At 30.4% G+C, this 23,506-nt stretch overlaps 1 protein-coding gene across 3 annotated transcripts in view; it reads left to right on the top strand.

The window, feature by feature from the left end:
* Positions 1–23,506, top strand: part of LOC135927685 (LIM domain-binding protein 1-like) — a 47,727-nt gene that overhangs the window by 6,887 nt on the left and 17,334 nt on the right. For 2 of the 3 annotated variants that reach the window (XM_065463878.1, XM_065463937.1), the window contains exons 3-8: positions 6,149–6,251; positions 7,064–7,341; positions 17,939–18,064; positions 18,524–18,601; positions 18,883–19,024; positions 19,539–19,884. In XM_065463878.1, the coding sequence (XP_065319950.1) occupies positions 6,149–6,251; positions 7,064–7,341; positions 17,939–18,064; positions 18,524–18,601; positions 18,883–19,024; positions 19,539–19,884 (1,073 nt within the window). The remainder of the gene's footprint in view (positions 1–6,148; positions 6,252–7,063; positions 7,342–17,938; positions 18,065–18,523; positions 18,602–18,882; positions 19,025–19,538; positions 19,885–23,506) is intronic. The other variant, XM_065464014.1, reaches the window with a different exon arrangement.

Raw genomic sequence — 23,506 nt, 5'->3', positions numbered from 1 at the left:
AAAATACATATATCGCATCAGTAGCGTTTAGTGGGGCTATGGGCTCAAGCTCTCAAAAGTTTGTAAATCCTCGAAATTTTTTATTTATTTTTTTGGATTTCCTTATTTTTATTACTTATAAACAGTATTTTATTATTTTATTTTTTTACTTTCTGAGATTATTAAAAATGAGTTTTTTAAAAAAATAAGCCCCTAACCCTTATAAATTGAAAAAGTTAGCGACTCCTCCATATCTTACTCATAATTAATCTCAATTTAATTGTAATGAAATACTGTTTAAAATTATATAATATAAAAAATTATTTGAAAACAAAGCGCCGGTCGCATAGTTTATCAAATTTCTGGATCATGTTGGTAGAATAATTTATGACCTTGCCATATTAACCCTTCAATACTCCGGTGAAAAAAATGACGTTAGTACTCGGGTGGGGTCTAATAGACCCCATTTTTAAATATATATATCTCCATTTATATTCATTATTTTTATTTAATATTTGGATATAAGATAGAACTAACCTTAAACTTGACAAAATATTTATTTATTTTTATTTCTTAAGCTTAGATTAAGGATGATGAGGATAAATATAATTTGTACCAAAATTTTCTAAAAAAGCTTACTTTTTTTTAAATTTCAAATATTAAATTAAAAAATTAACTTATCTATCATATAATCATGATAATTCATAATATGGATTCTTCAATATAAAAAAAATTACACTAATACATTCAAACAAAAAAAAATATAGAACTTTGAAATATGTTAAATTTGACATGTAAACATTTATTACATAAAACATTAATGTAAACATAAATTTATTTTACATATTTGAAAAAAAATATTTTGTTTTTTTTTATTTTGATGGTTAGATTTAAAAATTCCAGCTAAATAAAGATTTCCATAATGTCTTGAATTAAGTAGTGTTGTTAAACGGCTCATTTTGAGCCGATTTTTAAAAACGGCGAATACAATATTTTATTAGGAAAAATATTATGCAAGTCTTAGGATTTTGCTCGCAGGTGGCACTAAGGATTGAACATCTGTTAACTAAATCTCGAGGTTTAGATAATATTTTTCTGGCTAATATATTGAGTTAGCCGTTTTTAAAAATCGGCTCAAATTGAGCCGTTTAACAACACAAGAATTGGGTTACATCAACTTCTTAGCAGAACTTTAACTTTCATATTGATCAGTATAGTTTTTACATATAATTTAAATTTTTTATTGGTATCAATCATTTTTGGTGCTATGAACAAGTCAAAAAATTTTTTTGGAGTGTCAGCTTCTTTTCCTTATTCTTTTACTCCTGGCAGATGAAGAACTAAATTTTCTTAAGAAATAAAATATTCACAATATAATAATATTAAAAGATATATATTTACTTTATTATTTTTTAATAAATAATTTTATTATTAATTTAATGAACCTTTATTTACTACTCTATCATTGAGCAGGAGCTAGATGGTGAGTTGATATTTATAGACTTTAGCTCAATAATATCTCTGTTGATTTTCTCTGATTCATCAACGTGTTAATATGTTGACACAAATCTTTATAATGTTCTCGGGATAACATTTTCATATCCCGAAGTTTTGGGCACAAAAACGTCGAAATTTGGTGGAATATATATCTATTTGAAATTTATCCACAAATATTTCCCGGCATCTTTGCGATAGCTGGTTTAACTGAGGTTAGGATGCGCTAAAAAACTCAATATTTTATGATAACACAATATAACTTTGTGAATAGTGGGTTTTAAATCACTCTCAAGTTCATCACTCGCAATTTTAAAAGGCGTCAGAAACTTGATAAGATCCCTCATCATTTCAAAATCAATATTTTAGAGTCTAATCGACTCTCCTCTGGATTTGAGGATCTCCAATATTTCATTAAATTGATTAAAAATCGATCAATCATATTTAGCCTGCTATTCCATCTAGTCTCAACACACATATGGAGAGTTTTATCGAGTTGATTATTTAATAAAAAGTTAATTTAACATACCCACTCTGTTTCATATAAGTTACTAAACATTACAATCAACAAAACATTGATATATCTCCGAACCACTGTATTTAATAGATGAGAAGAACAATTTAATCTTTTATGATTTTCAAAAGCTTTAATCATAAATGCTCCTTGGTCGGTAATGATTGGAAGTTCCGATAAGTATGCCCTGCTGTATCCTGATATAAAGAATGCATTGATTTTTATAAATATTTTTAATGAAATCAATACCTAACAAGGCGAAATATCTTATAATTTCCTTTTTAATATTTTCACCTTTTTTCTTCTTCATACTTGCATGTAAATAATACAACTTTATTAAGTTTCCAGGAATCATTTAAGAAATGAATTGTAAGAGTTACATAGGATATTATCTTATAATCATCAGTCCAAAGGTCTGTGGTGGCTATAAAAAATTAATAATAATTTAACCATATTTTCATAAATTTGTTACCAGCACATCGACCCTTTTTCATATATGCGTTTAATTTCTGAAATAATTTATTGCGTATACCATCAGCAGTACCTATTAAATTTCTAGAAATTGTCGTGGGATTTGGAATGATGCTTTTAACATCAATATTTCCATATATTGAACCAATTTTGCAAAATATTGGCAACAATCAACAAAGCCTTCCCCATGAATTGTATCAAATGATCTCAGATCACGTCCACAAAACATAGTAAGCACCTTTGTACACTCTTTTTTTAATTTGGTACAACTTTTGAGTTTTTTGAGATCAGTACCAAAAAGGCTATCAATTGTTAATTGAGTCTTTTTACTCTATTGTATATACACATTTATGCCTTTTTAGTTGATTTGTGCCTAAAATAATTTAATAAGATCATATTTTATGTATAAATATCTAACCTGTTGTAATTGAATTATATACATTAATAAATTTGCAAATAATGCAAATCACATAATTAAATTTTTCTTTGTTTTCATCATATATAAATGAAAACTTTCCAGAAATCAGATTTGCCGCCATTGTCATTTCCCCTTACTTCATACTCATTGATCCTAATCTTTTAGCCAATTTTTTTTAATTTGGCATCCATTGAAATAATTTTTTTTATATGAGTCTATTTAATTAGGGCTGTGTCTAAAATCTAAAATAAATATTTAAAATGACTTTAATCAATTAGATTGAAATAAATATCAACATGCATTGAAAAACTACATGTTAGAAATAGGAATTATCCTATTTGTTTATTCATTTATATATTTTTGGTCCACTTCTTTAAATGACTATAACAATACTCAATCTCAAAAACTTTAACCTCTATCCTGTTTATAAGTTCAACCCATTTAAATTTTAAATAGAAATTAGTATAATATTAATAACTATCAATCTACTATTCAAAATCAACTATTTAAATACTAATAACAAAACAATACTAGATTTAAGAGTTTATCATTAATCTATTGAATTTTAGAACTAGTTTTAGATTCAATCTCTATATCTATTAGAATTTTTACTAGATTTGAGAGATGATTTAAATCTTTAATAATTAGTATTTCAACATTAAATTTTAACATTAGAAAAATTTAATATGTAAGAAAGATCTACTTACCACAGATTATGGTAAAAATAATATGGATAAGGACAATTTTACTACTACTAATTACAGAAAGCGAATAAATAAGGTTATTAGGATTATTTTAAAAATAATTATGACCAATTTGTATTTGGAAAAAAACAGCATTATAGAAAGTTTTATAGGAGAATGTATATAATAAAATAATAAATGAAAGAATAAAACTTATCTTTAGTACATAAAATAGTTTGTCTTGTCTTATCTTGTACCTCACTGGGGAAACACCCAATTAAGTGATAAAATATTTTGGTATCCGGTTGTTATGTAAATTATAAAATAATAATTGATAATGACATGACATGTTATTATGATTGACATTTTAAGGATAAAATGTGATAAATAAAAAATGATATGATTTTATAATTAATATAAATTATAATGACTATTTAGGATATTAATATTATTATTTATTTTTCGGGTCGGACAGCTCTTACAACCTGACCCGAGCCAGAACCCGAAAAAAACTTTTTTCATGTCCGAACCCGACCCGATCTCGCCGGGCTACGTACAGCCCGTGCAGTCGTCTAGGATACACTCATCTTTATAAGGTATAGACAAAAAAATAAATATTTTATTCAGATTGTAGGCGACCTCAGCGAAGGATTTTGCCTTAGTCAGTCTCGAAACTGCCGATCCAATTTCCTAAATATTCACTCTTCTCTTTAAGGTGGACATATACCACCTTTTTTAAGTTTTTTTAAAAATGTTTTTTTATATATATTTTTTCATATAATTTTTAATATATTCTTATTTTTTTTAAATATAATTTATTTTTATATCCGTTTATATGCATTTTATTTTTAAATTGAAACCGTTTTTTAAATAAAATTATTCAAAAAAAATTATATAATATTTAAAAGATATTTTATTAATGAGATAAATTTTTTCTAATGGCTCTAATTCATCCTGGAAAAGTCCTTTTTGAAGGTTACTCGTATCCCCTCCATAAAAAAATGCTTAAACAAAATGATATCTTAAGAAATATTATCATCAGCACTCCTAAATATCATCCGGTACTTGAAAAGCTCATATTCATCCTTCAAATATTGATGGACTAGCATCAATGAAATCCTATGCTAACATGAAGAAAATGTGCATACTCTTTACCAAAACCTCTTCAAAAATCGTTTGTCAGGGAGTCAATAAAAAGGACTTTAAGTAATCACAAGGCAAAGCACAACCATTCAAATTTTGAGATATTGCAAGACCTAGTTATTGAAGGTATCCATTGTATATACAGAAATTTAAAAATGTCTGATATGAGCGCAGTTAAAACTATCATTGGTTTGATTATTAATAATTTTTTGTATTTTTTTTAATTAGGGGGATCATATCGTAATCAGAGGGTGTTTTTACTATTTGTGTCAAGGTATACATGCAAAAATTCAGGAGTTAGGTCTGGAAAGCCTACAATGGCCTATAAAACTCTGTTTCTTTTGTGCCTGATGAACGGCTAGTCTTTGTTCCCTTATGTGATATGGCGAATGCTATGATACACCTAGGTTACCAAATGGAAAATATTCTCCATTATTTTGATAAAAATTATAAGGGAGTTCGTAAGGTTCGCTAAACAGATTTTGCAAGGAATACCTTGATGGGATGCACGGTCTGCCAGATTTCAAAAGAGTGATTATATATTAGATATCAATCAACCTATATAATAATAATAATTAATAAATATTTATTTTGTATATATATATAATTATGCCTTACCTAATAAAATAAAGATACCTTATGACAAAATTAGGCAAGCTTAGTTTACTTAATATCGTAATTGCCGATTAATATTATATCAAAAAAAATAATTATAGAAAATAATTTTTACGAAAATAATAATCCAAAGGTATTTTTTCCGGGGGTTTAGATGCCAAGGGATTTTATTACCAAGGGGTTTTTTTTCAAAGTTTTTTTCCTATTATCATAATAAATATATTGCTGCTATTTTATAATATGCGTGAGGGTGTATAGGGAGAGAACCTTTGCCTCCGGGGCGAGGTAGGGCGCGGGATCAAATCCTATCGTTGGCAAATAAATCCCTTTTCCGAAATCAAATCTCAATCTAAAACCTATTCCGACCTCGAATTTTGGGCCGGAACGTCCGTGTTGATAGATAGAAAATTTAACATTATGCTAGTCTCCTAAAATTTTATAATATTATTAAAATGATGGATAGTTGATAGATCAAAATTGAATTAACAAGAAGCTAAGAAAACGATCACCTATAGATTACGGAGATTATATATTAGATAATATATAACAAAATAAAGTTAATACAGTCTTAAAAAACATATATTAGAATATATAACAATAAATGATTTAAAATATGATATATTTATAATCTTTCAAATCGTAGAAAATTCAAAACATGATTAAACTTTTTAAATAGTCATGCGGAACAATTTGATTATAAGCTCGGTCCTGATTTACAAAATTATACTATTTCACGATCGGTCAGACTGGGCCGGATTTACCAGCGGGCTCCCTGACATTATATTTTGATTTATGTTTTATACATCATTACATTTTCAATACTTGTATTAGGAAAGCGATAATTTGTGGTGGGAAGGCCTGGTATCCCAATTTTTTGAAGACGACGCTAAGCTTACAATGAGCTTTTGCTTAGAAGATGGTCCCAAAAGATATTGTGAGTATTTTTTTTAATTAATTAAAATATTTTTTAAAATTATTTTATGTTTTATGCAATAGTTTTTTTAAAAATTATTTGCAATTATTCAACCGTCATGTATAATGTTTCAGTTTCATTTAAGTTTTAAGTTAAAAATTTTTTAAACGATTTTTATTTTTTAGAAATTTTATATCGGTTTGTTGCCGTTTGGAAATTTATATAGGTTATTTTTGGTTCGTTCCCGTTTTTGTAAGTTTTGATTATTTATTTTAATCATACCTATTTTTTAATATCTAATAAAAATATTTTGAAATCTTTAAAAAATGAAAACCAAACAAAAATTAAAGTGAATAAGTTAAATTTTTATTATTAAAAACTTGTAAAAAAAAGAGTAACGTTACATAACTACATATAAATCATATTTTATTCTTTAAATGTTTTGTGCTTATTATTTAAAATAAATATAATTTTAAAAACTGCGACTACTCGGTTGAAACTAGTTCTTAAGTATTTATAACGGTTTGGTTCTCTCTTTTTGAAATTTTGTTATAACTGTTCTGTTATGGATACGCTTCTAAAAATCATACCGGTTTCGCTCAATTTAGTTCGTCACCCTGATTATTTCTTTCTTTATATTTTGCTAATTTAATCGAATAATATTATGTAGTAGACTATACGAAATATGCAACATAATGGTTTCGTTTAATCAATTCTCAACTTACATTTATGATCATTTATTGCCCCTTTTATCCCCCCCCCCCAAAAAAAAACATTTACCCCTCCTTTTTATTTTAAAAATTGTTTCAATTCAAACAAACGCATTAATAAAGGTATAAGCCGCACCCTGATACCCAGATTTTTTCGTAGCGTTTTCGAGGGTGGCGCTATTGACTTGTATTTTCTTCCGAGGCATTGGAAAGAGATATACCATGGCCCGCACCCGCACTCTTCCGGTCATCCTAACAATTTGAACAGCAATAATGGGGAAAATTCTCCTTCCTTTTCCAAAAATCTTCACCCTCCCGCACCTCCTTTTCCTTCTTTTCTCACTATGGACTGCGAGCAGGCCACCATGGTTACTGTATTGGATAAGCCCATGTTAACCAAGGTTAATTAATTTTAATCATCTAACACTATTATACTATATTTCAGACGTATTTAAGATTTTGTCTATGTTTATTCATTATGTCTGGTTAGGCCTTCAATAAATAGAATCGAATAATAAAATATTCGTATTATATGCCTAAATTTTTAATCTAAATTAGTAGGGGTGTACCGATACCACTTTTTGGAGGCCGATCCGATATTTCCGATATTAAATTGATATCGGCCTATTATCGACCCGATATCTTATCTAATTTTGTATTCTGTAAAGATACCAATGGTTTTAAATTTTAATATACTTTTTATTAGTATAACATCTATAATTTAACTATACCATAACATGTCATTTGAATATATTATAATGATCAGTTATAGTTATATACAATTCAATTGCATTCTAAAAGTATATAAAATATTTTTATTGAAAAATCACTTATTTATATAATAAGTGTAAAAAAAAGTTCGGCAGTACTTATGTGCGACAGAGCTTACTATAACTTGTGAAAATCTCACAAAAAACGGGCAATCGCTTATTGATAGGAAACTTTGGTAATCCCCTTTTTATATTCAACCGCCTCACTTAAGAGGACTTAGGTATTTTTTTTTATATATTCAACTGCCTCACTTAAAAGGACTTAGGTATCCCTTTTTTTTAATATTCAACTGCCTCAATTAAGAGGACTTAGGTATCCTTTTTTTTTATATTCAACTGCCTCACTTAAGAGGACTTCGGTATCCCTTTTTTTATATATATTCAACTGCCTCACTTAAGAGGACTTAGGTATCCTTTTTTTATATATATTCAACTGCCTCACTTAAGAGGACTTAGGTATCCTTTTTTTTTTATATATATTCAACTGCCTCACTTAAGAGGACTTAGGTATCCTTTTTTTTAATATATATTCAACTGCCTCACTTATGAGGACTTAGGTAAAACGACACAAAATTTAAAGACTAAATAATTTATATATTAATAATAATTTTCTTACAACTATTTTCAAATACAAATTAGTTAGATCGGGCAAAAAGAAATATAATAATTTCCAATTTTTTAAAGCACAATAATATATTAAAATATAAAATAAAAATACGCGTGTATATATGCTTTTTCTTTTTTCTTGTCTTTATATACCGGTATTATTATTATTGTTGTTTTTTTTATATTTATTTTGTTTGGTTTTTTTATATTTTTTTGAAATATACGAAAAAAAAAATAAGCATTTATTATTAATATTTCCTTTTTACTCATATAACAACCAATATCATTACTTATCTCCGGAGTAGTCACAATTTTTAAAAAAAATATCATTTCATCAATTTTATTCACACTTACAACAGCTCCACCCTCTTTAAAATCCCGAATCATCGTCGGGCTCATCCAATAAATCCCGCAATTCCTCATCTGAAAACACCAAATCCAGCCATTCCTCCAATTTCTCACCTATGGATAGTGGGGGCGTCGATTCCCCGGTTCCCTCAATATTGTTAGCGTTTGAATCCAGGGTCTCTTCACGTCCTATCATTATTCCAATTGTTCTCCCCTGGGCTAGCTCCCTCCCCTTCCGTAGTCGCTGAAAGATCGACTAGAGGCCATCGGCCGGCTTCTTTTGGTATTGAAGTGGATGATGGAGATGTGGATCTTCCATCGGAATAAACGGATCTCACTTCCGCCACTGGTTGGACTGCCGAGACAAACCTTATGGGCGATCTTTTCCTGGATCGATTATTTGTCATAGGGTTCTCCCATCGGAGAGGACATCGGCTCCGCACATGTCCCCGCGCGCGACATTGGAAACAGACTCTATTGTCATGACCACTGGGTGACATCGGTTGAAAGGGGACCCTGGGTATTGGGAGCTCGTTCCTCGCTCTTCTTGGAATAATACTAAGTCTCACCTCGATCCCACTAAAAAACCAAGATTTATGCATGGCCATTCAGCAGACTGATTACTATGTCAAAAGTTTAATTAAAAAGAATTTTTTTTTTTAAAATCTAATATGTTTAACAAAATATCTCCTTCTAAAATTTTCTTTTCTTTTTTTTTTTTAAATAAATTCTTCTGAAAGTTTTTTTTTTTTTACGTTTAATAACCCAAAAATTTCTTTAAATGAAACTTAAAAGATTTTCTAACTTTTATACATTTTTTTTTTTTCGAATTTCATTCAACTCATCTACTCGATTTTTTTTTTATTACTTGGCAATGACATTGCCAATTGCATATTTTCCCCAAATCTTCGATATACTGTGGATGATTTTAATTTACGATTAAAACATACATGACATCTTCTTGATTTTATTACTTGGCCATGCCATTCCCAAATTGCATATTCTTCCCAAATCTTTGACATACTACGAATAATTTTAATTTACGATCTGAACGATATAACATTTCCAATTTTTAATTACTCTACAATTTTCTTTTATTTCAAACGTAATTAATCAACTTTAGCAATTGATACTTTCTCGTTATGTTTATCATTTTTTTTTTCTTTTGTGTTTTTTTTTATATTTCTTTACATATTTCGATTCCCCAATTTTAATTTTTCCAACAGCTCCCATAACTCCTTTCGACGAACAAATTTGTAAATTAGTCCCTATTTTCTCTCCCAATACATCAAAACCGGCATTATCTCTACCCTCTCGTATAACGAGCGTTATATTAAAATATAATTTCCCTCTCATATATTGAGCACAATATTATCGTAGTTCTTTTAAACGATACATCAGGCGTTATATTAAGATAATCGCATCCGCGGATATATATATATATTAAGTATCCCTATGTTATTTATTTTGGGTGCTATATCATGATACATATTCTCCAAAACTATAAGAGTTTTTTTTTTTAAAAGAAATTATTTCGTTTCCAATAAATCTTGATACTTCCTTTTGTTAACTTGGGATATTGGGGGGGGGAACGTTTCGTTTCATTAAACCACGTATATATATATATTTTTTTTTATTTTGGATAATATACTTCTACTCATACTCCCGAACGTAATCTCTCCGGCTCCACGCCCCTTTTTAGTTGATCCCTATGCCTAATTCCCTCTCTTCCGTCGGTAAACTTCACTCGATTTAGTTTGTGTCCAATGTTTTCCATGATCACCCCAGATTCACACTTTTTTGTACCGCCATATATTCTAGCCCACACGGTCTGTCCCGCTACAAATTCCGCTCTCATTTATCTCCCCTTCCACTTCTTGACTTGGTTTCTGCTTTAACAAATCCAATAATATCCGAGTTCGCCTCCCTAAAAACTTCTCTGCCGGAGATTGTTCTTCTCCCTTTCGACTGTTGTTGTAATATGCTACTGCTATCCAAATTTCCCCTCATTTTGATTTTCGTAACCAGTTTTTGACAACCGCCACCATCCTCTCCGCCTGACCATTCGAACTTGGGTGGTACGGCGGCGCCAAAATGTGTCTCGCCCCGGTTTGAACACAAAACAACCTGAACTGTCCACTTATAAAGGCTGGACCTCCATCCGATACTATTATCTTCGCCACTCCGAACCGAGCCCAAAGATTTTTTAACGTCTTTATCACCACCTGAGTTGTTAATCCCCTCACTTCTTTGTACTCTACCCATTTGGAATATGCATCCACCACGAGTATATACATTTTGGCTTCAAAGTCAAAGAAATCAACGTGTATGCGCTCCCATGGCTGTGTAGCCCTCGGCCATGCACTTTTCTTGTCTTTATGCGGCATACTCGCCCATGCATTACACATCAAACAACTCCGGCTCATATCTTCAATCTCTTTATTCATCCCAGGCCACCACACATATTCACGACCCCACTGCTTCATCTTTTCAATTCCTTGATGTCCCGCATGAATCATGGCCTTTACCTCCTCCCTTAATTTGTATGGCACGACTCCTCTATTTCCTCGTACCACGCACTCGTCTACTATCGCCAACTCTTTCTCTACATGTTTATATTTTTTATCTCCATCCCGCCACTGCTTTCGACCTTGTATATACGCTTTAATCCGCGTCAACTCGCGATCTTTTAACGTGGCCTTTCTGAGTTGTTCCCATGTAACCGGTCCCCCTTTAGATATTCCTACTATCGTCCTAATTAGTCCGTGTTCATCCTCTTCCTCCATATCTTTAGACCCACTCTCTTCACAATCTTCTCCCGCTCCACACCTAGAAAGAATATCCGGTAAGTAATTCTCTTTTCCTCGCCGATATCTCAACTGGACATCAAAACTGCCTATCATTAATAGCCATCTCTGCAGTTTAGGCGATAGCATCAGCTCCTTGTTATCCTTCCGAAATAGATGCACCAGCGGGTTGTGATCCGTGTATACTATAAATCTGCGCCCTATTAAATATTCTCGGCATTTTGTGAGTCCAAAAATGACGGCTAACGCTTCTTTTTCAATAACCGAATATCTGGTCTCCGCCGCTCTAAAAATTCTCGAGAAAAATAACACAGGTCTCTCCAGGCCGTCTACGAAATGCAATAACGCTCCTCCTACACCTCTATTGGACGCGTCTACGGCTAACATCACCTCCAGATCATTGTTGAAACACATTAAAACTGGCTCTCTCCCGATCCTAGATTTTAACTCCTCAAACGCCTCCTCCTGTTCATTCTTCCAATCAAATCTTTCTCCTTTCTTTAACAATTTATACAACGGCGCCGCTATTTGTGCGAAACCCTCAACAAATCGGTGATAATAATTTACCATTCCGAGAAAAGCCTGCACCTCCCCTTTATTACTTGGCTTTAGCATACTCGTAATCCCAGTCATGTTTTTATCCAATGGTCTCACCTCCATTCCCGTGATTTTATGCCCCAGATATATGACTTCCGACACGCCTAAGACACTCTTTTCAGCGCTTGCCCGCAACCCCTTTTCTTTAATTCTTCTAAAGACCTCCTCCAACCTATTTTCATGTTGTTCAGGAGTTTTTCCCGTCACCAATACATCATCCATATAATAGAAAACCCCTTCTAAGCCCTGGAACACTGCTGCCATCGTCCGTTGAAAAATTGGTGCCGAAACGCTTAGTCCAAAAGGTAACCTACAAAAGGCGTATAATCCCCTCGGCGTAGTAATAGTCAATAGATTCTGCACCTCTGGTCTCACCCGCAATTGTAAATAGGCGTTCGAAAAATCCACCTTTGAAAAATATACGCTTCCCTTTAGACTGGCCAATATCTCTTCAATACGTGGCAAAGGATATTTCACTTCCACAACCCACGGGTTTAGCGTGACCCGGAAATCCGCGCACAAACGGAGCTTTCCGTTGGCCTTCTTCACCGGCACCAACGGTGTTGCCCACTCACTATAAATCCCTTTCTTTACCCACTGATCCAATTCTATTTCCACTTCTCTTCGCCATTCGAATGGTACTCGTCGCAATCCACAAAATTTCGGCACACAGCCCTCCTTCATTTTAATATTAACTTCATAGTCTCTCAAACATCCCAATTCTTCATCAAATTCTTGATAATTATCCACCAATTTACGTACTCCCTCTTGCACTTTGCGCATTCCTAATTCCATCTCTTTATTTCGCCATTCCGCGTCGCTATCCAGATTCATTTCCGTCTCCACTCCTCGAATATCCGCGTTTCCTCCACCTTTACATTGCATTTCCTCAATCTCCACTGTCCATTCCTCTGGCAACCCTATTTCCTTTAAAGAATTCACATCGTAATCTCTCCTAACATTTTTTCTCACTTTCCCCCTAACCGTTCCCTTCTCCTTCTTAATACTCGCCAATGAGTTCCCCCGTTTACTCCCCAATGAGTCCCCCCACCCCCCTCCCCCGATTACTCCCCAATGAGTCCCCCCGATTACTCCCCTGAGTCCCCCCGATTACTCCCCAATGAGTCCCCCCGATTACTTCCCCATATTTCTCTCATAGATTCATTTTCCCCTATTTTCCTCTTAGAAACATGCGTCCCTATATCTCCCTTAGAATTCACTTCTCTTATTCTCTCATCTCCTACGAATATTCTCGTCTCATTCGCAGCTTCTTCCCTTAGCTCTATGATATTTCCCCGCTCTCTCCCCTCCCTATTCCTACTAAACGCTGCCTCGAATTCCGATAACGCTTCTCCGTATTCCTCTGATACGTTACCATACACATCTTGTCTAGTCAAGGGTACAAACACTCCCCACCATGCAAATACTCCCCAAAAACTATACCATGGCCCTATTCGGGTGATCCAGTCCCAACCCATCACCGCCTCAACCCCCCGATTTATAATCCATAAATCTATTATCTCCACTCTTTCTCCCAATGTCGCTTCTATTTCAACTCTCCCCATTACAGACACTGGTGACCCATCGAATTACCGTATTCTCAATCTTTCATTTGCGATCATCTCATCAGGCCAAATACTTCTATATTTATCGTATCCAATGACCGAAATAGCTGCTCCCGTGTCAAATAACATTGGTACCAGGCTCCCATTAAAATTTATCATTACTCTAGGACAAGGATCATGAACCATATTCTCTTGTATCATATTTATATATCCCATTAATTTTATTTTTCCATGAGATGACCCTTTGCGTATCTCCTCTAACCTCCTCGGCCTGACCCGTGTATTTTTATTGCCATCATATAGTCACAAATTTCCGCATTCTCTCGTCACATGTCCCATTTTCCGGCATCTAAAGCACTCCATTTTCTGCTCTTTGGTTTCTTCTATATTAGGCACCATAATCTTTGCAATTTTCTCACTCCCAATAGTCCGCACGTTTGTAGTATTTTGACCCATTCCTCTCGGTGGAAAACCCCCTTTTGAGTCAAAATTTCCAGTATTACACTCTTCTTTATTGTGTCCAAATCTTCCGCAACCAGCGCAACGCAATTTCTCTCGTTTTCCCGGACAATACGGGGCTATATGTCCAAATTTTCCACATTCAAAACATTTACTTTCCCGACAATCTCTCACCATATGACCCTGTCTCCCACAATTATAACAACTCAAATTCATATTTTCTCTTCCTCGTGAATCAAACCCCGATCTCATTTCCATTCGTCTCCCTTGTGAATTCTCTCTTGATCCTTTATATGGATCCAATATTTGATTGTATCCATATCCTCTGTACCGAATTCCACTCTCAGGGTTATTTACCCTTTCATTTCTATTTACTGCTTCGACTTCACTATCAGTCCATCCTTTGATTAATTCCTGCACTGGTAACCATGTAACTCGGCCCATCATATCTTCCTCTCCATTGTGTCCTTCAATTGTCAAAGTTTGTCCCTTTATCCTCACGCTTCGGCTTTTCCTAATCCTTCTTCCCAGGATTAAACTATACATCCATATTATTAAGACAATCAACGCTCCGAAAATATAATATTTTATTTCCCAATATTTCACAAATTTTAAACTCTTCATTACTATCTATAAAAAGTTTATAATCAACTTCAAAATAAATATTTTGGTTATTTGCAACGTTAGTAGATAAGATAATATTAATAGTGTAAATAGTCCGATGATGCACATATACATTCACCAACTTTTCAAATTTTGATAATTCCCGATACAATCCGAAATAAATTTTTAGGCGTTTAGATATATGATCCCCGTATACCTTTTTATATATAAAATAATTATTGACGCTTTCTATTCCCATAGCTTACTATAACTTGTGAAAATCTCACAAACAACGGGCAGCACTTCCGTGCTACAAAGCTCTTATTAGACCTTATTGTGAAAATCGCTTATTGATAGGAAACTTTGGTTATCCCCTTTTTATATTCAACCGCCTCACTTAAGAGGACTTAGGTATTTTTTTTTATATATTCAACTGCCTCACTTAAGAGGACTTAGGTATCCCTTTTTTTTAATATTCAACTGCCTCAATTAAGAGGACTTAGGTATCCTTTTTTTTTATATTCAACTGTTTCACTTAAGAGGACTTCGGTATCCCTTTTTTTATATATATTCAACTGCCTCACTTAAGAGGACTTAGGTATCCTTTTTTATATATATTCAACTGCCTCACTTAAGAGGACTTAGGTATCCTTTTTATATATATTCAACTGCCTCACTTAAGAGGACTTGGGTATCCTTTTTTATATATATATTCAACTGCCTCACTTATGAGGACTTAGGTAAAACGACACAAAATTTAAAGACTAAATAATTTATATATTAATAATAATTTTCTTACAACTATTTTCAAATACAAATTAGTATAGATCGGGCAAAAAGAAATATAATAATAAATAAAAATACGCGTGTATATATGCTTTTTCTTTTTTCTTGTCTTTATATACCGGTATTATTATAATTGTTGTTTTTTTTTTATTTATTTTGTTTGGTTTTTTTATATTTTTTTGAAATATACGAAAAAAAAAGTAAGCATTTATTATTAATATTTCCTTTTTACTCATATAACAACCAATATCATTACTTATCTCCGGAGTAGTCACAATTTTAAAAAAAATATCATTTCATCAATTTTATTCACACTTACAACAATAAGTAATAACATTAATCTATTTACATAATAAGTAATAAACAAACATATTATAAAATTTGAAATAAATATTTAAATTAATATTTAAAATTAATATATCGAAGTTTTCTTTAAAGAAATAAAATTTCCAATTTATCAGAGGTAAGTCTGCAGTGATGGGGACTGTAAATATCACTAGCTTCACTAAAAATAGATTCTGAAGAGATTATTGCACACTTTTATAATCAGAAGGTGAAAAAATAATAATATGGCAGAATGGTTATTAACTAATTATTACTATTAAAAAAATTAAACATAAAAATGGATTTCGATTTTATTATAAAAATAAATGGTTTTTTAGATATAACTTTTTAAAAATTTTATAATATTTTATTTTTGTTAAAAACGCCATTTTTTATCGGATCAGAAAATTTTATAATATTTGCCGATAACCAATATTTTAAAATAGGTGAGCTATCGGCCCGATCCGATATAAAATATCGGTACATCCCTTATTATAAGTAAAATACAATTATAATAACTCACTAATTGTAATTTCAAAACAAATTTATTAAAGGCAAAGTTTTCCTAATTGTTTCTTATTTTAAATGTATTCTATTTTTGATAAACAATGACCGTAAGAATAGACGTTCATGGCTATTATTCCATCTCTTACTGATGGCTTTTTTTTACAATATACATTTTTTGTATGTTATAATTTGGTTTTAGGAAATTTTAAATAAGAAGTGACTATCACAATAAAATAATAATTCAAGTTCTAATACTTGATTAGAGCGCTCTATTTATTACAAACAGCATCAATAATTCTTACGAATATTTTAAGTTTATTATTCGTCACATCTTTAAAATTATTATTCCTATTCGATTTGAATTTTTTGAAGAATAATTTTATTCATGATCGTAAATTTCGAATATCGAATAATTTTCGATAGGTCTATGTCAGGGATATCTAGTTACATTGAATTAGTTACAATAGGATAGGAAGGATGAATATAATTTTATAGGCAAAACTTTAAATAAAATACACTCTACATTGATAATTTTCTAGTATATTATTTAAAAGTACTTATCGAAATATACTTTCAGGAAATCCTTAATTATGATACATGAATTATAACTTAATTTTGCTCTTAAAAAGATTAAACAATGTAATAAAAATAATATTCATCCATTAATTATGTGAACATTATCAATAGTGTAAACGTTACTTAAAAAAAAGGAGCCCGTTATCGTTACTTTGTGAAATAAGGAACGCGTTATTTAAAATACTAAACATTATATATAAATCCCCCCCCCCCCACTCCATAGATGATAAAATAAAATTATACAAAAATAATGTTCTTTTTGTAACAATTTTGATTTATTTTTAATAACAATTTTTCAAAATTTTGACCAGATAAAGCGCTTAGTGTTCATCACATCTTCGTTGTGCTAAACACACTTTCAACTAGCGCAGAGGATGGGAGGGTTGTAATATATTTAATAAATAAAAATTTTACTTGGGGAATTTATTAAAAATATAAATTATCTTTATTTTCAAAAAATCTTATGAATTTATAAAAATAAATTTTTCGCCTTCACAAGAATCTTCATTTAATCTGAATTCATGTTTTTATAGATTTAAGCTGCTGGACATCGAGGTTGAAGTATTTGAAGCACAGTCCACTTATAAAGAGTAAACTTAGTGCCCTTAATTTTCTTTATTTGTGTAAAAAATGTTTCATACTGGGGAATGAGTAAAGTTAAATCATTTTTATCTGAAGAAATAAGTACTATCAACATATAAAATTAATTATACATACCTCGATTTATTCAATATTAATTAGATTAACAATTTTGACTATAAATTTCAACCACAAAAATGAAATAAAATTAATAAAGGACTTTGTTGGTTGATCTAAAAACTTGCCATAATTATTTATAAAATTATAAAAAAATATAATATTTTTTAAGAAAAAATTTAAAGTAATGTTTACGTTATCGTTACTCATAAAAGGAACGCTTTACTCGTTATATTTAAAACAAGTAATGAATGGCGCTCCTCCTCATAAGGATAACGCCTTATTAATAACGATACTTACCGATTTAACTTTGCAGCACTAATTATATAGAAACCTAACTTATGCTTACATAAGATTGTATCGGAAGGGCGTCTCATATTGGACTTTTTCGTATTGGACGATATTTTACGTATAAAAAGATGGCATTTTATTATTCGACACCACACGGAATTGATCCCACGAAACATACTCGCCATGCAAGTAAGAGATATATGAAATATACTATTTTGGTAATTTTTCATGTATTTTTTAGGATATGTCCTTTCTTAGTCTCTGCCGATAAAATAAAATATGGGATTATTTTTATCCAGTGTTTATCAAGCAGGATTTTGATCCACTACGATTTCTCTCCTTAATGTTTATTTTCGATGCAATATTTTTACTTAATCTTAAAATAAGCAAAATTATGAAATAAAAAATTAATTTTATTAAAGAGCTTGTCTTGCTCATTCCCTATCATAAATATTTTAATTTCGCTTCCCCCCCCCCTCCACTCAATGTTTAAAATTATATATAATCCTGCCCGTTGCAGACCGCTAGTCTGTATAGCTTTAATATTTTTATAAGCCACTAATTAGTTTTTAGAGCTGTTTAACAGTCTTTCTTTTACTCATATATGATTTATTTGTATTTCAAAACATAATATCTGTTATTTTTAAGGACCCCTCAGTGCTCGAACAGTTATCAAAAAACGTCACTAGGTCAGGCCTGACAAACACCACTTTAAATTATCTCAGAGTAAGAAGTTTTATCTACCCCCTTTTTCCTTTCTTTTTGCTGTTGCTAATATATTAAATTTTTATTATAAACTTATACAAGATATAACTACTTAAGTTAATGCTTCTTTAACACTTTTAGTTGCAGTTATACAGCGTATTAAAAAGGGACTTATCGAATTATATGACTTTAATAAAACATTAAAAAAAAATTTTTAAAAATAGTTCCTTATATGAAGAAATGTTCAATTTTAAATAAATCTTAATTATCTTACCTCTCCCTTAAAATAAATTTAATATAAGTTATGTGTAATACTTGAACCAATGGCCGAATTGATGTCACGGCACAAAGCATATGCGTTGTCACCTAGAGATTGCATGAAAACAACGCTCTTTCAAAAATGGCAAAAGATTATGGGGAATAGTGGTACATATTTAAAAAAATGTAGATCCATTTTATTTAAAATTAGGATTGTTGCATAGAATAAGGCATTTTTTCTAATTTTATAATTTATTTGAAAATGAAAGTCCATTTCAATCATTATACCTCGTCCTAGCTTTTCCAAATTGGTTACGAATTTAATATGAATTTTGTTATTAATCCTATTAAACATACGTGTCAATATTTCATAACTAAAATTACGAATTTTTCGAGAAATACATTTCGGGATCATCCTTTTTATAAACTATTATAAATGACACAAAATAAAATATAAGGCGAAATGTCATAGGTCAAAATATAATTTAACATAGAATGTTCATATATTACTATATTTCAGATAAAGCCAAGACAATTTTTTTCACATAAACAATATTATTTAACCGCCATAATTTAAAGATAGATGGATGCAGCATTCAATCCTTAGTTTGGTTTATTAACTAATTTAAGTGAAATTACTGGGCATTAGATTTAAATTATATGTATTTTTGCTAATCTTATTAATAATTTTGACTAATAGATCATGTAGTTTCTCACCATCCTTCTCCCTTAGGACCCTCAACTAACGGCGCTGCCTTATTTCATCCACATGCTCAGCACAACACCCCCCAAATTATGCACGGGGTAGCTGGCCCAGGAGGTATGCCGCCTATGAATATGATGCCAGGAGGCGGCATTACCCAACACCACCATCGCTTACTTGGCCACCCATCTAGCGTCAATGGTCGACCTTCCCTCTCTAATTTGGGAGTAGCTGGAGCATACGTCAATGGTAATGGCAGCAATAACTTAAATAATAATCTCAATAACCCTGGCACATCTGTCTCCTCGCTACCTCCCACTACCACCAAACAACCGAAAACTAGGTAATAATGCCTTTTATATCAGTTATAAAATCGACGGTATGCTTCTAATTTAAAAAAGATTATATAGTTACGTTATTTTAAAAATAATATGATCCATTAACATAAGATGGTGGTAACATCATCAATAGCCTGAAAAACATTATTTAATATTTCCTTCTTATTCTTTTTTCCTTATTGGTTATAACAATTAAAAATGAAAAGTTTAAAAATAAATAGGTGAGAAATATTTACTAGAAAATAAAATTTATCTGCTCCAATTTTTTTTTTACTATAGTGGGTCCTAAAAAATTTTAATTACCCTGTCTGGTTTTATAAATAAACATTTATTAGCTCTTATAAATTAGTTCAATAAAAATATATCTAAATTTGTTAGTATATATTAGGGCTGTGCAGATCCACATATTTTTCACCGATCCGATACCCGATCCAATATTTATACTGATTTTTAATCACCCCCATTTGAACCAAATGTAATTAAGAAATCAATATTTCTTAAGCAAAAATTCTAATTATGAATTTAATTTAATTTTTTTTATTTCTACAATTAAGACTATAATAAAAAAAAATATATTTAATAATATATCCATTTTATGTTAATATGAATTATAAAATAGTAATATTTAATATATAAAATATAATATATTAAATTTTTTTAATAAATATGAGAGCCTCCAGATTTTTTGGGAATAAGCTTCTACGATATGGACTATCTATATCTCCTGCCGTACTAAGGCAGACTCAGATGATTCCGCAGATAACGCATTTTGCAAAATTATGTCTTGTAAAATATTTTCATAATTCAGATACCATATTTAAAAAAAATATTTTATTTAAAGTATAAATAAAAAAATTGGCGTTATTTAAAAAGATTTAAAATAAATTAAACTTTGAGTGTTCCTTTCTATTTTTATAAAAAGAAACTTTTAAAATACTATATATCTGTTTTAAAAAAGAAATATAATTTAAAAAAATAATTAAGAAAATATTATAATAATGTAAAATAAATATACAAAAATAAAATAACAAAAAAAAGAAAAGTAAAAAATCGGATCGATTTTTTACAGGTATCCGCCCGATCCGATATTTTTGGAAAACGCTAAATATTGGTACTGATCCGATCCGATATTTAATCGGCACAGCCCTAGTATATATTTTATTTAGTAGAGAATAAATAATATTTATCTAGAAATGATTTTTTTATGCCCAAACAGGATTGAGAACCCGAACCCTTCAATCCCTCAATATTAGTATTGTTAATTGGTTGTGTAAAACCCAGACCTGGGGTTTGGGTCTAAAAATCGACTAAACCAGCTTTGAGCACGAACCCCAGGTAGTGTTGTTAAACGGCTAAGCCGAGTCGACTTAGCTGCGACTCGAGCCTAGTTTCTAGTCGAAAAAAACGACTTTGACTCGAGTCGACTAAATGAGCCACATTGGTCGGCTCGCTTAGTCGGGTCCTGTACTTGACTCGTTGGGTCAGCTCAATTTTTTTGTTTTTTTTTATAAAATCTGGTAAATTGCTAAATTTTGGGAAACTGATTAATGTGAACAAAACTATAATAAGAATATGTTGTTTTTAAAGTTTTTCGAATTTTTTTGGCATAAATGGACTAAAATAAGTATTGCTAATATGTTTAAATAAAATTTTAGTGAAAATGTACCCTAGATAAGTGACAATTGTCTAATCATTGTTTTTAAAGTTTTTCGAATTTTTTTGACGTAAATGGGCTAAAATAAGCATTGCTAACATGTTTTAATAGAAATTTAGTGAAGATATACCCTAGATAAGTGACAATTGTCATAATCGTTGTTTTTAAAGTTTTTCGATTTTTTTTGACGTAAATGGGCAATAAGCATTGCTATGACGTAAATGGGCTAAAATAAGCATTGCTAACATGTTTAAATAGAAATTTAGTGAAGATGTACCCTAGACAAGTGACAATTGTCATAATCGTTGTTTTTAAAGTTTTTCTAATTTTTTTGACGTAAATAGGCTAAAATAAGCATTGCTAACATGTTTAAATAAAATTTTAGTGAAGATGTACCCTAGAAAAGTGACAATTGTCATAATCGTTGTTTTTAAAGTTTTTCGAATTTTTTTGACGTAAATGGACTAAAATAAGCATTGCTAACATGTTTAAATAAAATTTTAGTGAAGATGTAACCTAGATAAGTGAAAATTGTCATAATAGTTGTTTTTAAAATATTTCGATTTTTTTTGACGTAAATGGGCTAAAATAAGCATTGCTAACATGTTTAAATAAAAATTTAGTGAAGATGTACAGTAGATAAGTGCCAATTGTCATAATCGTTGTTTTTAAAGTTTTTCACATTTTTTTGACGTAAATGGGCTAAAATAAGCATTGCTAACATGTTTAAATAAAAACTTAGTGAAAATGTACAGTAGAAAAGTGACAATTGTCATAATCGTTGTTTTTAAAGTTTTTCGAATTTTTTTCACGTAAATGGGCTAAAATAAGTATTGCTAAGATGTTTAAATAAAATTTTAGTGAAGATGTACTCTAGATAAGTTTAAATTTTCATAATCGTTGTTTGTTTTTCGAATTTTTTTGACGTAAATGGGCTAAAATAAGCATTGCTAACATGTTTAAATAAAATTTTAGTGAAGATGTACCCTACTGATAAGTGACAATTGTCATAATCATTGTTTTTAAAGTTTTCGAATTTTTTTGACGTAAATGGGCTAAAATAAGCATTGCTAACATGTTTAAATAAAATTTTAGTGAAGATGTACCCTAGATAAGTGACAATTGTCATAATCATTGTTTTTCGATTTTTTTTGACGTAAATGGGCTAAAATAAGCCTTGCTAACATGTTTAAATATAATTTTAGTGAAGATGTACCCTAGATAAGTGACAATTGTCATAATCGTTGTTTTTAGAATTTTTTTGACGTAAATGGGCTAAAATAAGCATTGCTAACATGTTTAAATGAAATTTTAGTGATGATGTACCCTTGATACAGGGTGTCCCATTCAAAAAAAGAAAATCATAATATTTTTTAATTTTTTGTCAATTTTTCTTAAACTTTTATTTATTTTAGTTATTCCTTTTTAATTTATTTCTAAATTTTTGCGATTTCTTTACGTTTTTTTTCTTACTGTATCTTTTCTCAATTTATTTCTAACCTTTTGCGATTTTCTTTACTTTTATTTTTTCTTACTATATCTTCTCTCAATTTATTTTTCTTCAATTTATTTTTAACAATTTACGTTTTTTTTATCATACATACAGATATAATATTATTTTTATGATTTATACAATTTCTTGTTGGGACTGTGATGATTGTACAGCTGAATATAAATAACTCGAATTAAAATCCATGGAAATATACTTAAGAAAAATTAAATTTATTTAGTCTGTCTTCCCTATTGTTTTAAATAATAAAAATTTTCTAATACGTTAAGAATTTGAAAATGATTATTTTTTATTAATTTAAATATCGTTTGGTATTACAGTTAAGGTAAACCAAACGATTAATATATAATTTAGCAATTGTAATTATATTGTCTGCCAAAAACTTTAAATATAATTTTAAAAAATAATTATCAAAAATTAGAAGAAAAAATAGATAAATGCTCAAAAAAAAAGATTAAAAATG

The sequence above is a fragment of the Gordionus sp. m RMFG-2023 genome, chromosome 1 (genome assembly GCF_954871325.1).
Source record: "Gordionus sp. m RMFG-2023 chromosome 1, tfGorSpeb1-WG-v2, whole genome shotgun sequence".
Classification (NCBI taxonomy): Eukaryota; Metazoa; Nematomorpha; class Gordioida; order Chordodea; family Parachordodidae; genus Gordionus; species Gordionus sp. m RMFG-2023.
The sequence above is the reverse complement of the archived record's forward strand: the minus strand, read 5'-3'. Positions and strand labels throughout refer to the sequence as shown.